The sequence below is a fragment of the Theobroma umbraticum genome, unplaced genomic scaffold (assembly GCF_002168275.2).
Source record: "Theobroma umbraticum cultivar Fairchild unplaced genomic scaffold, ASM216827v3 scaffold_30.0, whole genome shotgun sequence".
In the NCBI taxonomy this organism is placed as follows: Eukaryota; Viridiplantae; Streptophyta; class Magnoliopsida; order Malvales; family Malvaceae; genus Theobroma; species Theobroma umbraticum.
Window position 1 is genome coordinate 10,545,761 of NW_018397254.1, and position 18,182 is coordinate 10,563,942.

Here is an 18,182-nt window from a genome sequence, read left to right on the forward strand (position 1 = left end):
TGCAACAGTTACAGGGTGGCGTATTAATAACCCAGTCCCATTGTAAGGTTTGACCAATCGGAAAAGAATCTGAAAGAATCTCAATTTAATAAGTTTTGACGCCCACGTCATTACGTCCGTCTAGGTCCATGCATTCCTAGGCAGTCCACGAGATTCTCTCTCCCCCTGTCCATTTGCTCTGCTCACAGTTGTTCTCTGCTTAGTTACAGTTCCACTCCATCTAATATTTCAATACAAATTTCAAAATTAATTTTTCTGCTGAAAAAACCAAGAACAAATTTAAATGCAATCAACCTTTTATCATAAATTAATAATGATTTTATATTTTATACACTAATAATGTAGAAATTTTATATATTATCAATGAATTAAATGTTATCATTTTTTTGATAAAAAAATGTCACCTTTTTGTTCATAAATATATTTAACAAATAAAATAAAATATTCGTAATTTGTAAGACAGGAAGGAGCCTTAAGCCAAAACTTATCAGCATTTTTCTCTAATGTTCTCAACAGTACTGATAAAACTTCCATATCCTAATAGTATATTTAAAGTAAAAAATTAAATATTTACAATGCAAAAAGGGGAAAGGAAGGTAATTTGATTTTCCAAAGACATTTTATGGTGTGTGACAGAATGAGGTGGCATTAGATGTAATTTCCAAATACTGAAAAGACGTCCTTATAGAAAATAGCTAGCCTCCTCATCTTCATTGCCGTACATGGAAATTGCACATATGTAATGCGGGTCGGAAAGAATTCACAGATTCCAAATTAATGTTTTGGTTCAAAAACAAAAAATCTAAATAAATAGGTCTTTAAATATAAATCACAGAATAGATGTGAATAGTATCAACCCCGTTGAAGTGTCCAGCTGATGTTGTTGGAAGCGTGGAAGGGTTTCTGATGGGCTGGTGCATGGAGAAGTTTCAAGGGATTGAGCCAGATTGCCTGCTCAAAGATGGATGCATGAATGTTATCGGAGCTGTTGAGATTAAGGGAGGATTCCTAAATTGGTATGTTCAGGTCAAGTGACGTCAACCGTAAGCCTGTTTTTGGGTGGAGCGTATACTCCAGTTGGAGCTTTGCTTTTTCTAGATGTTGAAAGTCAAGGCAATAGGCTTGGATTATAGCTTCTTCTTTTTTTGTGTATTTTGTTATAATATTGGGTCTCTTTTTGTTTATGTGGTTTTGATGTTTGTTTTAGTATCAGGTTTTGAATTAGTTGGTAATTTGATGAATGGGTAAATACAGAGGCCTCCTCCTAATTTAATTTCTTTCAGGCTGAAATCGCGGTCTCTGTGCATTGCTCTTTGTTACACCGTGCACGTCGTTGTTATAGTTGTAGTTAGTTGTTGATTTTCTAGCGAAGTAGGCCTCTGATATGCTTCTATATATACCGTTACACCTCCAAATTTCATATGCTTCGAAGACAAAAGTATGATCAAGATTCAAGATTGACAAATTTAAAAATAGTTTTACTATATGTATGTGCCCTTTTTTTTTTAAGAATTGGGACTACATAATAAGTTTGAATTGGTGATGAGCTCTGAAAATGACTATACATATGCCAGTAATGCTCACAAGGGATTGCAAAATCTTTGTAACAACAATGACTTTATACTCCATAAATGGATGATACAACAATGTCAGTCGTTTTCTGCCAAATAACTCTCTCTCTCTCTCTTTTCTTCTTTAAAATACCAAATTTAAAAAGAAAAGGAAAAAGTAAAGAAGATGAAAGCAAAATGAACTTAACAAGTGACTTTCAACAAAATTCATTACTGTCTTTCCCTTTCCCATCGAAATTAGCAGAATTTATTCTCCAATTCTGTCTGCTTTCTTCAAATTTATCTAATGGTTCCAACCATTTAGTATCATTCAAAAATTGTCCTGTGCTTTCAAAGCACCCAGTTCCTGGCTCAGAAAAAGATAGTGAAATTCAACATACATATTTGAAACCATATATAAATACCAGCTTCAAGGTAACAAGGTTTTTACCAATTAGTATTAAGCCTTAGGTATGACATCATAGAATTAACTAGTGATCATAAAAAGAATACAAGCACAATTATTTCTACAATTATTATCGCTTATATTACTCCATTTAGGGGTGCTTAGCTGTCAAGCATTTGTTTAAAATCTTAAGTATACCTTTAAGAGAAGACTCTTCCAAATAAAATCCCACTGAAAACAAGGGCGCCAAACCACTTGTTAGACACAAACCTGTAAACAAGAGAAAAAAGAAATGAGAGAGAACAGCAAACCACAAGCTGAGTACAAATGAAAATGAACACTTAGTCAAAATCAGATCCCCAGATTCTCCACTAGCAAGCATTATAAAAGGTTTAAGATCTTTGTGTATGATCTGTAACTTTCGTCTATTCAAATCCAAATTACTGCAGGCAAATTAGATTAAATTTGACAGGAAAAAGACTTTTGAAACTTATCACGCACTTTCTATTGCAATCAGCACGGCATGTGAGATTAACAGTCCATATCTGCCAAGCTAAATGTCCAGATGCAGCTGCCAGAAAGGCATAATATGGCCACCCTGCTCAATAAGTGATTTAGAAAACTTAGCAAAACTAAAGTTTACCATAAGCAAACTGCACAAAAACTCAATACAAGGCAAGCAAATACCTATATCAGCATTGAATCCACTGAGAGCAAGACTACTTATGCATGCAATTCCAAATCCAACAAACCACTCCTTAGTTGAATCCCCAAACCTCAAGGCTGTAGATTTAACACCAACTTTCATATCATCCTCTTTATCCTGAATGAATAGTTATCATAGTTAAAGAAAGCAGCTATCCTTAAACCTTTCTGCCAGCAAATCCTACTTTTCATACTCCTAACAGATATTGGAATACAAAAATCTTTAATCTATATAGATACAGTATCTCACAGAAGATTTTTGTTTTTTTGGAGTGGAAGGAAAAGAATACAGAACAAAAGCAATGTAAACAGGGTTGATTTTATTAACAAATAAGTTTTTCTCTTTTTTTTTTTTCTTTGTGGTCTTACAAACTTATAAATATGGTGATCCGCTAGTAACCATAAATTTTTTATATATAAAAAGATAGAATTTATATAAACGCCATTGTCGGCTCCATAAATCAACTATTGTCACCCATAAAACTGTTTTGATCTCAAACAGACCTGTCTCAATTGTCATTGCAAACCTGTCACCCCTCCAAATCCCAACCAGAGTTAAGATGTGAACAATTAGTAACTACAGTCTAGTTTATAAAAAAAATAAAAATTGAACATATAGAACCATACTAGCTCCCCAAACTTAAGAATAACAGGCCATTTCAAGCTAGGATTTATTCCACTGAAAGCTGTAAAGAAAAGCACGAAGAACTTATGGCTTTCAAGAGATAAAGTAGTACCTGATGAGCATATATTGTATCATACACAAGAGTCCAGAATACTCCAGAAAAGTAGAGTGGAAACACAATGGCTGGATCTAGACTTCCTTTAACAGCAGACCAACCTAATAAGGCTCCCCAGTTGAAAGTCAAACCTAGATAGGCTTGGGGCTGACTCAACAATATGCATCAAGGTAAAGAAATATACAATACTGAGCATATGAAAGCCAAAAGAAATATACAAACATCATTACCCAAAATGTAAATCTTTTCATGAGAGGATAAGAGAAGACTAGCAACAAGGATGAAGCCCCCAAAACACGGCTGTAAGAAATAGTTAAGCAACATCAGTTACATGAATCACAAGCCTTGTACCAAACATGTCTATTGATCTCACAAAACTTGCAAAGGAGATGGAGAAAAGACAAAAGTGAAATTCGGACAACATAAAATAGAACTCCTATGGTTAAGCAACTACTAATACAATGGAAAATCCCACTTAAAATCATGAAAGGTGGTTGGTAACGTTTTCATTTAAGCAAATAATTTAGAAGATAACTGAAGCAAGGGCAGGAGAATGAACTCTAACCTATAATTATTAAGTTGAAGGAGAATTCCAAGACCCAAAAGCAGTTGAAACCCAAGAAAACAAATCCCTTTGAATGGCGTCAAAAGACCACTTGCAACTGGTCTTAGCTTTGTACGCTCTACCTGCGTGCAAAATGCTCCCATATAATTACATTTGTGAGAGCTGGCACATGCCAAGAACTAATAAGCAGAAATTAAGATTACAATCCCGCAAAAAAGAAGTGAAATTGCGAATAAAAAGGGTGAAGAAACGATTAAGGTCACCATAGTATCAATATCCCGATCAAGGAGGTCATTAATGGTACAACCAGCACCCCTCAAAAGCAAAGCTCCGCAAACAAATAGAGCCATCATCTTAAAATCAGGAAGATGCCCAGGTGTTGCTGCTAATGTAATTGACCTTCAAAACGAAAAAAGAGTTCAATGCTAAAGCAACAAAATTTCAAACATATTCTAAAACCAATCAGAGCACAACTAAATTAAAAGAAGCATGGGAAGTCTTACCACATACAAGGCCAAGCGAGCAACCATGTTCCAATAGGCTTATCGAGGCGGGCAAGCTTAGCGTAAGGCTGAATTGCTCTCGGCAAATAAACGTCAATCCACGAAGGAACCTCCACAACATTCTTGTTATTGCCGCTACTACTATGCTGCTGATCAACTTTGCTCGAGCGGTCCTCGACTCCTGAAGAAGTCGATATCCAAGCAATTCCGGGACTGAAATTTGAAAGGACTGACAGATTTTCCTTGGAGATTTTGAAATGATCACGAGAATTTTCATAATTGGGAAACAAATGAGAAAATCGAGTGAAATGGTTGCTAAAATGGGGATTCGTAATCGTGGCTGTGGACGATGGCAATGAGGAGAGGATAGAGAGTGAAGAAGAGAGAGCAGGTCTGAGGAGGCTGCGTGAGGCGCTACTGAGCCGAAATGACGCCATCTTTTCAGTCTTCACTCGGACTTAGGTTTTGGGTTTTGGATAGAGGGCTTCACCGTTTGAGGTACGCAACTGGGCAGCCTAAACTGTGCCGTGTCTCTCATTATTGGACTGGAAATCGACCTTCCAAGAATGTCTGTCATTTGCTAAGCATCCGCATAGCTAAAGAAATGAAATGTAATTGACAAAGAATTATGTTGTCCGGAGGTAGGGATGAACAATTCCTATTCACCCGATGGATTCTATAGCGATCTGCCCTGAAAGAAACGGTTTTCTTAAAGACCGGCGTGGCGGAGCGGAGCGTGGGTTTTTCTTCGCTGGTCAGAGGCTTCTGGTGAATGTCTCCCGCCCCGCATATGACATTATCATTTTATTTTGATTAAACTTCACCTCGTTTTTAGTCTGTTTTAGGGCTTTTTTTATTAACATATAGAACATATTGTTTTAATTAATAGTTTTGTGAATAATTTTTGTTTTTACGTAAATTAGTTTATTACTTTTGTCAGTAAAATTATCAAAAAATTCTTCAATTCAAAATTAATCTATTTATTTATATTTAAAGATATTGTAAATTTATTAAGCAATTCACTAGATGGTATCAATTAGGAAAAAAAAACTACATTGCTATGTACAGAAAGTGTAAATCACAATATATTTAATTAAAATTTACTTCATTCTTTTTACAAATTATAAATATATATACATATATATATATATATATATACATATATACATATATATATTTGCCGTCGCTTGAACACCGTCTTACATGTTCTCCCTCCACAAAGCCAAGGCATCTTGATTGGAAGCAGGATGGTAGTCGACCTATTTGATGCATATTTAATGGCAAGTTACCAGTATATTTTAGATTTTCTTTTTATTGTATATCTTGCTTTTTAAAATGGAATAAAGCACCACACATTCTTCTTCAAATTAAATAAAAATAAAAACACCATTGGCTTGAATATGAGATAGGCGTTGTTACTCTGGCATCTCGCCCTGTAGAAAAAGGAATAAGAGAATCAATGCTTCAAAGGGTAAAAAATTGCTTTCTGGCAGAAAAAATTTACAGTGACTGAAGAAATAGAGTTGCACATTTTTCTTCTATATATTAAATAACGTACGTATGGTGATGTAACAATATATTGAGGAACAGTATTAGAATAATCACTTGTAGCTTGCTGTGGCAATGCAGTTGCCACAACCTAAATTTTACCAATAAAATTTAACAGCAACAATGCTTCCACGGCACAGATAAAAATTCAGAAAATTAATTTTTTCATCTCAACTTCATTGATGCAAATGAAGTTGCCAAATCCATGGCCTCATTAACGTGTGATGCATCCGTTCCCTGAAACAAAACACATTCCATAGATTACAAAAGATATGGCATGCAAAGAAGTTAAGTCTGCGGAACAGCATGCAACTGGATTCAAGTATTAAGAGATACAAATCCAAATATTTATCACAGCTAAGTCAAGTTCAAGCACCAAGTTACGAACCTGTCCTGTAGCCAGACCACCCTTGCCTCTACCGCACCTCCCCTTTAGAGGCCCTAGTGCATTTGTCAACCACTCTGACACTTCCAATAGCTTGCTCTGGGCTGATTTCTCTGGTACACCAGCATAAACGACAGCCTTGTTTGTAGTTTCATCGGTGCTGAAAACCATAACTGGCATTCCCTGTTCATCCAACGACAACATTTTTCACAAATGTGTATGAAACAAATTTTGAATAAAGACTCGATTAATTGAAAAGAGGTAAGGCCAGAATTAGCTAGAAACCTTTTGCTCCATAACTTTTGAAACTGCTTCACGAAGAGCAGCTGCATCTAAACCAACATCAATACGGGAGACACAGAAGGTCTTTCCCTCTGAGGCAGCAACTTCAGCCAATTCTGTTGCTATCTTGACAGCTTTCTGCATATTTTCTTCAGCAATCTTCTTTTGTGCCTTTTTCAGTTGATTCTGATAAAACAAACGATTTTTTTAAAATCTAAGACCATAACACACATTGATGGACATCGAGAAAAGGTTTAGTATTACGAATGGCTAAACAAGAAGATCAAATCTGGAAATTTGTTGCTCCAACTCAGGTTCTAGTATCAGACTTGGTTATATATTTGATGCAGACACATTAAATTTTGCAGGACTTTCTACTTGCATTTACAAGGTCATATCCTCATACCCACATCTCTACTTTGAAGCATGTAATATGGGTCTAACATGCATATATTAAGGATAATGTAGAGTCAGAGGCAACATACATGAGAATAACTAAATTTGATGTTGACACAAAGTCTTGTTTAGATCAGCTATGATACCTGAAGTTGGGCGATCTTGCCCCTAATGTCAGCCTTTTTGGCAGCAGGAATTGATGCTGAATCCACACGAGTTTTTAAAGAAGCCACTTTCTGTAAAGATGCCAAGTAAAATTTCAAAATGGAATGCAAAAAAGGTATCATACTCCTTGTTGCAGGATGTTTTCATTTAGCAAAAAAAAATGACTCTCTTAAACGGCATGAAATCATCCCTAAATGAGATGAAAAGGAGAGACCAAGTGTTTTACAATCTATCACAGTTTAGCTAGTTTTGTATAAAAGATGAATATAACTGCACATTATGTATGAGAATGCATGAGGAAGCAGGAGACGTATAACCACTAAGCAATTACATGATCAACCTTACTAGGTAACAAAGGAGCTTTAAAATCTGAAAAACCTATGGTCCAACCATGAGAAACTAGTGAGGCACATTTCTATGGTTCTTTCTGTTCAAGAGGTGTAAGAGAGCAGATAAAATCATAGTCATAACAATTGAAAACTAAATAACCAAGATATATGCCCTAAAACAAAAGTTCAGGAAAAATGGAATAAATTGAACTGGAAACACAACATTAGGAAACATGAAGACAAAAACACAGAAGTGACCTTAAAGCAAGAAGAATAAGAGTAATATAGCAACTAAAACAAAAATAAGGCATTTGATAGTAAGAACTTCCAAGCATGAAAAGTTTTAGAGACCTAAGTACAGAAACTGACCTTCTCCAGCAAGCTTACTTCAATCTTGGATGCATCATCTACTTCCTTTAAAAGCAGGTCAGCCTGTTCCATTGCCGTCAAAGCGCTCTCAGTAGTGACAGCAGTTATCCTTCGAACTCCTTTAGCAATTCCCTCCTCAGATAAAAGAGCGAAGGCTTTTGCTTCCCGTGTATTTGTTATGTGTGTACCTATAAACACCATTAAATCCACTTCAACACAAAATTCATAGCAAGGCTTCTAGTAAAGTCATTCAAATAAAGAAATTAACCTCCACATAGTTCTGATGAAATTGATGACCATTCTTTGTTTTCTGGATCAGAAAGGAGGTCCTCCACTTTTTGACCAATTGCCACAACTCTAACCGGATCAGGATAAACCTGCATTAAAAGCATAACACAACATAACTACTACAACGAATGTGTGAAGCCAAATTAGAAAGCCATGATGATGAAATTGCTTAAGCTTACTTCTCCAAAAACAGCTCGCAAACCATTGATACGCTTGGCTTCAGCAAGTGTTGCCTCCTTTGAATACACATCTAACTCAGCTTTTATTTGCTCGTTCACAATAGACTCAATTTTCCTCAAATGATCAGCATTGATAGCACCATCTCTGTTCGGATCTAATAACATTGGATCAAATTTTAGCAATAGCTTAAACCATACTTCAAACTAAATAGAATAAAATTAGGTCAAACTTACCATGGGAAAAATCAAATCTCAATTTTTCAGGAAGAACAATGGACCCCTTCTGGTCAACATGATTGCCGAGTACTTCCTGCATTTAAATCATGAGGATGAGAAACATAGAAAAGTGCTTAAAAACTATAACAATAATATCAAAAAGGACTAAAGAGTTATGAAGATCAGCATGTTAAGTGTACCCTGAGAGCAAAGTTCAACATATGCGTGCAAGTATGGTTTGGAGCAACCAACCCACGCCTATCATAGTCAACCTGCAGAAATGATTGAAATACTGAAAAGGTTGCAAATGAAAAGAAGCTATTCATTTTATAGATGAAAATAATAAAGGATACTTGGAAAATAAAAAGCTAATTTAAAATGTATGGTTTTACCTTACAAGTTACTTTATCACCAACAGAGAATTTGCCAGTAACTCCAGAAAGCGAACCAATATGGAGAACAAAACCTCCAAAAATTTGAACATTACATACTTGGAATGAGCCAAAGGAACCATCAAGAGATCCTGTATCAAAAATCTATGTCCAGAAGAAAATATGTCAGGTGAATAAAGAAAGCAAAACAAAGGAAAGCAAACATTTGACTCGTTGCTTTCTTTATTGATGGAACTTTTAGTTCAATTTCAAAGAACATATGCACATTGCTAAGGATAGAATCATATAAAAATAAGGGCGCATGCAATAAATGAATGTATTATTTTCTTAAAAAGTTCATAGTTGCCTTTCTTCATTATTATTTTCAAGTAACTTTTCAAACTTAAAAAGTTACAACAAGCAGAAATTTCCTTGTAAAAACTAATAAAACTGTCTATAAAACCTTGACCAATCCCTGCTCAAAGCAACCACCAAATTCCAATCCTAAGCATAATTTACTGTCCATAGCTCCAGGACAGCAGGCACTTTTCTTCCTTTTTATTTTGCTTTAACCCTCAAAATTCAATCTTTTCCATTCTAAATCAATATGAAGACTTTGATTATCATTTCCCAACCAATAAAGCCCCAAAATTATAAGTTCTTGCTCACAGTATAACCAATTTTTTCTATGTTTGAGGCAACCAACCTACTGTACAGCACTGGATCATACAAACATAAAAAGTAAACTCAAACATTGTTAGGATACAATTTCTTATGCACTTGAGTAGAATACCTGACCACCTTGCTCAGCATAGAAACTTGTAGATTCCAAAACTAAACCAACATCATCGCCAGCACTGGCACTTTCCACAAACTCTGAACCAGTGTAGATGGCCTTTATTACACTCTCATGGTCCTGAAACAGTAAAAGAATAGTTGAGAAACATCAAAACATAGAATACCCATTATCAGAAGGATAGGAATGCATAGCTGGCTATTTCAACTCTAAAGAAAAAGAGTAACTTGAGGAACATACTCTTCTGATACTATAAGCAATAAATAATCATTTAGCTCTAATGTTCTAATACATCAAACAGGAGAATAAGGAATCTCATTCAAGACTGAAATGAAAGTTTATGAACCAAAGAAAGAAACTTTTAGAAAATATCAGATACAAAATTGCCAAAAAATCCTTTGCCATCTTCAATGGAATTTTCACCTTATCTTAAATGTTTATTAGAGAGATAAGCAAATCTGTTCCCTACACAGGCATACTGCAGTTGTAATACAAGGATCTCTCAGTAGCCAACACTAATTAAACTTTGCAATCTTTCATACTAATCAAACTCAATGACAATCAAACTAAAGCTCCATCTACAGATAAAGATGCATGCAGACCTGGAACCAAATGAATTTGAAGGAATCATCTGTTGTAGAAACCCCCTTCCTGTGCAATGCAGAGGTAGCATCAGCATCCATGACAATAGCACCACCAGCTTGCTGCAAAAAGATTCAATTAGCATGGAAAAAGGAAAAGCCACAACAATGTGAAAATTTCCCCTCTACCTTAAGATAGTTTTGCCTCATAACTATTTTCAGCTTCTTGATGCATCAACTGTTTTCCTTTTCGGTTACAAAAATAGTCTCTAAAAATGCCTAGCATCTTTTACTTATTCATTAAAAGGAGAATGAAAGAAAAAAATCTAGCAGATTATTAACAAAGGATAAATGGAATAGATGAATCGAACCCCTATTACCTTAGTTCTTGCACTCCTTGACTTTTCCCTTGCCTCATCCATGGCATTATTGAAACCCTCAACATCTACTATCAAACCTCTTTCCTCTGCCATCAACTGCAACAATAAAGACAATTAGGATGGAGAGGCACATAGGTTAATATATATAAAGAAAACCAAGGCCATCTGCCTACCTGAGTTAAATCTAATGGAAACCCGTATGTGTCCCACAAGATAAATGCCTCCTGCGAAAAAGACATAACAAAGCTGAATATAGCCACTGATATAAAGAAAGGAGGTCAAGACTCCTATGCCCAAAACCAAAGTTACATTCATTTCAGGTTCATATGTCTATGTCATCTGCCTCTACAGGCAAGTTCATAAATTTTCTTAAATTATTAGGTCTGCTTTTCAAGATCAGCACTCCGAATTCTTAAGAGCATTCACTATCATCAAAACTAGCATAGAGATTTTCGAAAGAATTGAAAAAAGTAAAAACAAGTTCAAAAAGCAGCTCAGAAAGCTAGCTTACAGCTTCCTATAAACCACTCTAAGTGCCAAAAATAAGTAAAAATAGAATAATTCATTCAAAGCAGACTGCATAATGCATTGATAGTGAATGTTGTCCTCGATGAAAGAAAAAGATAAATAGAAATGCACTTACCTGCCCACTCAATATTTTCCCCTGAACATCATGTGCAGCCTTCTTAAATTTCTCGATCCCCTGAACATAAGTTGACAATCGGCCATGATTATCATTGAAAATGATGGGCAATACACTAACCATTACAGGAAGATCATACCTAAAACTGATTAGGTAACACAGCTAAACAGATGAAATGAAGAAGAGCACTTGATTTAACTTCAAAACTTTAAATATTAGTAGTAATGAAAAGAAGGGGTGAAGTCAACAGTCAAGATGCAAACTTATTATTAAAGGCAGCTTACCACATTGCAGTGTCAAACAGCCCAACCCCCCCAAACCCCAATTGAACCCAAAACATGTTTTTCATCATTGAAATGGCATTTGCCATCATAAAAATAGGTCAAAAAAGGCAAACAGAAAGATCTATTTGGCTATGTGAAAATCATGACACAAATTAGAGGTCACTGATTTTTGATACATGTTAAGAGTAATGACCACAAAATCACTCAACCTCACCTTCACCAAAGTCTTTCCAAAACTTGCTTCTTCTGCTGCAATAATGTCCCTAATGCGTGCTTCATGCTGCTTTAACTCCGGAAAAACATCACCCATCACTTCCACCACAATACTTACAAGCCTGGATTCAACTCGATAATTAAACACCATGCACAAGTTAATGACATTAGTGTTAAGCTAATATCTACAAATTCTGCTTGAATTGTTTTAAAGAGGGACACAAATTGCATTATAGATTTCAACTGTTAACAAAACTAAACAACAGTAACATATTGGTTTTTCCTACCCGCTGAAAAATCCCTCCGGAGCTCTCAAGACCTCGCTGCCGTAGCGAACAGCACGGCGAAGAATACGTCTTAAGACATATTCGCGCCCCTCATTGCCTAACAACCAAAGATAAACATCATGAATCACATTTGCAATACTAAACACAAAGAGCCTCCAAAGAGAAATCCCAGTTGGCTAAATACATGACATAATAACAAATGCTTTGTAAACAAAATCTACACTTACCATCCCCGGTTAAATTGATAATGCATCCACCAGAAATAAATGAGAAGGTCTCTATAATAAGGTGCGCAGCATTTAAATAGACTTCTAAAAGGAAAAGAACAATGCAGAGCTGAAATTCAACAAAATCTTGAGGAAAAATGTGTATCATGAAAATGAAGAAAGAAAAATGTATCGTAAAATATAAACTTGGGGAGAGGATTTTTCATTGTCATATGACCCCAAGAAAGATGTTTTATTGTCAGCAATATCACTGCCCAGCAGCTTTGCTCAAAAGCCGCTCTTAACAGGATAAGATAATGTAAGTTTACACACCATGAAAATTATAGCAAAAGAAAGCCTCCCCAACAATCCCAAGACAAAGAGGACAGAATTTTTCCTTTTTTTAAAAATGAATGATCAATCATGAGAAAGATGGACACTGAATTGAACCAGAAAATAAAACAGACATGCAACAAGAAACCTCATGTAAATATGTACCTGGAGAAGCACCATCAGCAATGGCAAATGACAGAGTTCTAATGTGATCGGCAACAACCCTATATGCCATGTCAACTTTGTCAGTATCATCTGGCCCAACTTTTCCAGAATATGGACGTGCGCCAGTAACCTATTAAAAAGAGAGAATAAAGAAAAATTATGCATGTCAGTATCATCTCACAAAATAGCTTCAGAGTTTGAACAACCATTATATAAAAGTCAACAAAAAATTAAGAAACCATCAAACGTCATGATATTTGATCAGACTAGTAACTAAAGAATATATTCTCTAACAGAAATGGAAAACAGAAGAATATAAGCTTTTAAAGTGCTGAGGAAGATCAAGAGAAGTATCATAATTCTTCATAAGCATCAAGCTTGATTTCAATATATACATCACCGTCAAGTGTAAGCACATGTCAGTGTTAACATAGATGAACACAATTGATTAGACCAATTATACAGTGTCCTTTTCCTTTTTCTTCCCTATGGAACATCTACAAGAAAGAAATAGAATTTAGGAAAAGAAAACAACAGTATATGTCAGACCATCTCTCAAACATGCAACATGAGCAAATGTCAACCTTGAAATGACACATTTGTGATGTATATACATTTAGAAACTTAAAGATTAGATGAATCATGCTATTAATTAACCAAAAAGCAGCGGAAAAGAAAATACAAAAAAAATCTCCATGCTAACCTGTTGGATAACATCAAAAATGGGCAAGAACACATCAGTATCATAATTGCTCATCTTGTTCTGAAGTACCGAAGTCAATCTCTCAAAGCCCAATCCAGTGTCAACATGCTTTGCTGGAAGAGGTTTTAGAGAGCCATCACTTTCCCTATTAAACTGTATAAGAGTAATGCATACATCAGTGAAAAATTTCATGAATCCAACTGTAATCTGCCGGAAAAAGCAGCCATAACATGCTAACATATAAAGTGGTTAAAGCAGGTTTAGTAATATCCCTATTGTCCGCATACAAAAACAGCACACAGGCACAGACACATGTCAGCAGACTAAATTCTGGAATTAACTTTCAATTTTTAAGAGTGATCAGCTACATGCATATCAGAAAGGCAAATTAAGAAAATGGTGAAAGGTTAACCATAAGACAATACAACAATATATACCTGAATAAAAACAAGGTTCCATATCTCAATACATGTTGGATCGTCATTATTCACCAATGAAGCAGCATCACGATTGCCAACTCTATCATAATGAATTTCAGTGCAAGGTCCACAAGGACCAGTATCGCCCATCTCCCAAAAATTGTCCTACAAAGAAAGGTGCAATACCAATTAGATATGCCATAAACTGCTATTATTCAAATGTAGCCAAACTCTAGAAAATCATAGCAATATGTTAAAATGACTGGATTAGAATAAGATGCAGATAAACCACATTAATTCTACATTACATGTAGATACAGGTAACTATAAAGATTTTCATGAATAATTCATCTTATGCAATGTAAATATCAAAATTAAACTATACTCTCTATTTCTATCAAATAAATTTTTTCCTGCTTCAGATAAGACATATAGAAGACACTAGATCTCAATCATAAAATTGAGCACAGCGAAACGCACAAATACACAAATAGAAGGGCATATATATTCAAATTAAAAATTTCAGGAGAAGTTTTAGAATCTATGAGGTCCACGATAGCATAATAACATCCCTTCTTTTCCTTCTCTGCTTCTTTGCTTTCCAAGAATAGCTTTAATTCATTAACAAAGAAGAATAATAGAAATCCTGTATAGGAAGATTCAAGATATCCTCTTAAGCTAACAGAAACTGTTATGAGCTCTCAAGCCTCGAGACATAGGAAGAAAAGAAACATATGAACATACAAGATCACACAACACAGTGGAAAAGAGGACCTCTTGTTATTGCAAAATTTAACAGGAAAAAAGAAAAAAGACTTGAGGTAAAACATACTTTGCAACCAAATGGCAGTACACGTCCAGGGGGTAGAAACTTGAGCCATGTATCTCTAGCTTCATTATCAGGTGGAAGACCAGCTTTTTCATCACCGCCAAAGTAGGTGGCATATATATGTTCTGTAGGCAGGCCGTAAACCTGAAGTTCAACAAGAAGTAGAAAGCTGTGAAAACAAAATTCCAAAAGAGAAGAGTACTTGCACCCAGCATTTCAAACCTGGACTAATCAAATTGCTACCTAGTTCGTTTATGAAGAAAATACTATCCAAAAAGATATGCTAGACACACACTAAAAAACTATATACGTGTCAATAACAAATAAATGTGGATGATATACCTTAGTAAGGAGTTCCCAAGCCCACTCAATTGCATCCTTCTTGAAATAGTCCCCAAAAGACCAATTTCCTAACATCTCAAAGAAAGTATGGTGGTAAGTGTCTTTTCCTACATCATCGAGATCGTTATGCTTCCCGCCAGCTCGAATGCATTTTTGAGTGTTGCACGCCCTGCTGAGCTTGCTCATCGCTGTGTTGGGATCCACAGTCCCCAAAAAGATCGGCTTGAATTGGTTCATACCTGTTCAATCATTAAAAAAAAACGAATTACAATAAATTTAACGTAATTTTAGATAACTGCTATAGTATAATTGAAAGCAAACCATATTATAAAAACAGCTCAGAATTACAAAGTTGACAAAATACACTTCGATTACTTATAAATCAACTAAACAAATATGTCAGGATAACAATAAGAAAAAAGAAATTAAAATAAATCAAGATCCGCCTATTCATCCGTTCAAACTTATAACGGCAACGAAATTGAAAAATCGCAAAGCAAAGCCTACCGGCATTAGCGAACAAGAGAGTGGGATCATTGAGAGGAACAACTGGACTAGATTTCCAATTGACGTGATTCTTCCCTTCGAAGTACTTGAAGAAGGTGTCCCTCACTTTCTTCGCAGGCCACTCCATTTCCGGCCGGTCAACACCCGGCATCGTTGCGGATTTGGCGAGAGACGGAAACGAACAAGGAGGAGGATTACTGGTGATCGTAGAGAGACAACTAAAACTGAAAACCCTAGATGCCCTAATTCTTGGCGCCGCCACTAGACAAGGATAAGCAATGAGGCTTAAAATATTGTTACAGAGAAGAGCGGCCTTCATTCATATTCCAACGCTAACGTAACCAGATTTTATTTATAGGCGCCAGCGTGTGCGAATATGAATATCAGCATATATTTTTTGTATTTAAAGGGAATATATCAATGTTGATAGTCTTTTTAAATGTAAGAAATAATCCTTTTTTTTTTTTTAAGGATCAATCCTCTAAATTTTTTATTGATTTATCTCGAAGTTTTTATCTTTTGATTCCCTTCGACAAGTAGAATCTAGGAATGGAATCCGTTGTTATCCACTTCACTTTAACTGATTACATGCTCGATTCAAAGAGAGGGATTATATATACATATACATATATATATAAATTGTTTTATAACTGTAGTAATTGTTTTTCTATTTACATTTTTGAAAAAAAAATCCATTGATGACCAGTGTTTGAATGCATAAAAAATCTATTTACAAATTAAAAATAAAAAATATCATTTATTAAAATAAAAATGCTTGTGCGTATTTCTATTACATAAGTTGTGATATGCTAAAGTTTAAAACACTAAATCATTACACTACTTTTATCTTTCATACCAAAAATGTTTTACTACTAATGCCAATTTTTAGCTCCATAAAAAAATTACTTCAAGATATAATAATGTGCTACTAAATTGTGCGATGCTTTGTTATTTACTCATTACTAGTAATTTATTTTGAGTCTTGACTTTTTTGTTCCTTTTTAACTTCAAACTTCCTTTTTTTTCTTTTTTTAATAGGTTTTTATTTAAAAAGAAAAAAGTATAATGTTTAAATAAAATTTTAAATTATTCAAAAATATTCAAATAAGTATTTACCCTTTTCTTATATTAAATCAAGTTCTATATTTTTATTTTGGATTAAATAAACTGTTATTATTAACTATTGATTATACATCTTGTAATTTTATATTCAAATGGTATTCATATGACCTTGATATAAAACGTGAAAAATATCATGTGATCATATTATTATATCAAATTAATATCTCATGCCATCATCAAATATAATATACTTGTATGCCATATTATAATTAATTATAATATTTTAATATATCACATTAACGTCACGTGACATAGAATAATAAATACCATTTTAACTAAATCAATTATTAACCATAAAAGTTTATTTGACTTAAAATAAAAAATACAATGACTTTTATAATTCAAAATAAAAGTATAAGGATTTTATTAAACGAAATTAAAATATAAAAATTTATTTAAACTTTCTTGAATAATTTAAAATTTTTTATATATATTATGTCAAAAAAAATTAAAGAAGGTTATTTTTGTTGTTACTTTGATTTTAGTCTTCTTTGAACTTGGGACAAATTGAATAATAGAAAATCAATCACCCAATAGCTTTCACAAAGATATGAATAATAATCCATAAGTAAATGTCTATTTCTTTGTTACTTTGATGTTAGACAGTGTTTGAACTTGAGACAAATTGATAATTATAAAATTCTCTATATATATATATATATTAATTATTTTTTATTTCTTTATTGTATTAAAATTATATTACCATTTTCATAAGTTTGCGATGCAAGCAATTAGGTTAAATGGACAAACATATTAAGGAATTAATCTCAAGATAAATGATGGGAACATTGAGGTTGCATTTTATTTGAGATATCATACATAATTTGATCTAATAGTTCATAGTTAGGTGATTTTTTTTATTGGTATAATGTTTAAAAAGATTTTTAAATTATTTAAAAAAATTTTAAATAAATGATTTTTAAAAATAATTTTTTATTATTCTATTGCTTTCATTTAAGTTTAAGATAGATCATTATAAATAATAGTTGAATAATTTTTATTAATTAAAAATTAATTATTATTTTATTTTATATAATATTAATATGATGTTTACGTTAAAAATAAAAATATCATTATTTATAATATTTTAACATATTATGTTATTATTTATAATATATTAATATAACACGTTAGTATAATATGATATAAAAATACAAGTGATAGTTAAATAATTATTATTATAAAAATTTATTTAATTTAAAATTAAAACAAAAAATTTTGGTAATGATAAAAAGATAAAGGTGAAATACATTTAAAAAAAAAAAGAGATGAGACGATCCAATTAAACTGGGCCCAATAACCGAATCCAAACAGGGCTCTATTCAAACTTTTATCGGTCCGATCCAATTATCCCATGATATAAAATTTTGGGTTC

General features: G+C 33.7%; 2 protein-coding genes across 2 annotated transcripts; both read right to left on the bottom strand.

Moving 5' to 3' along the window:
• Positions 1-1,600: 1,600 nt before the first annotated feature.
• PPT1 (polyprenyltransferase 1) lies at positions 1,601-5,282 on the bottom strand. Its single transcript, XM_021425704.1, has 9 exons — positions 4,470-5,282; positions 4,230-4,365; positions 3,967-4,088; positions 3,632-3,701; positions 3,399-3,548; positions 2,644-2,779; positions 2,458-2,554; positions 2,155-2,226; positions 1,601-1,917 (listed from the first exon to the last, which is right to left on the bottom strand). The coding sequence occupies exons 1-8, from the start codon at positions 4,904-4,906 to the stop codon at positions 2,157-2,159; spliced, it is 1,218 nt and encodes a 405-aa protein (XP_021281379.1). The 5' UTR covers positions 4,907-5,282; the 3' UTR covers positions 1,601-1,917; positions 2,155-2,156.
• A 697-nt stretch (positions 5,283-5,979) lies between these two features.
• On the bottom strand, positions 5,980-16,050 carry ALATS (Alanyl-tRNA synthetase). The gene is made up of 23 exons (XM_021426283.2): positions 15,686-16,050; positions 15,179-15,417; positions 14,840-14,980; positions 14,026-14,172; positions 13,589-13,741; positions 12,886-13,015; positions 12,182-12,278; positions 11,896-12,016; positions 11,398-11,457; positions 10,928-10,978; positions 10,755-10,850; positions 10,396-10,497; positions 9,791-9,913; positions 9,019-9,162; positions 8,827-8,898; positions 8,645-8,720; positions 8,411-8,565; positions 8,212-8,320; positions 7,944-8,131; positions 7,227-7,316; positions 6,688-6,870; positions 6,406-6,585; positions 5,980-6,254 (listed from the first exon to the last, which is right to left on the bottom strand). Exons 1-23 carry the CDS (start codon positions 16,002-16,004, stop codon positions 6,183-6,185), a joined length of 3,048 nt encoding a protein of 1,015 aa, XP_021281958.1. The 5' UTR covers positions 16,005-16,050; the 3' UTR covers positions 5,980-6,182.
• Positions 16,051-18,182: the final 2,132 nt, after the last annotated feature.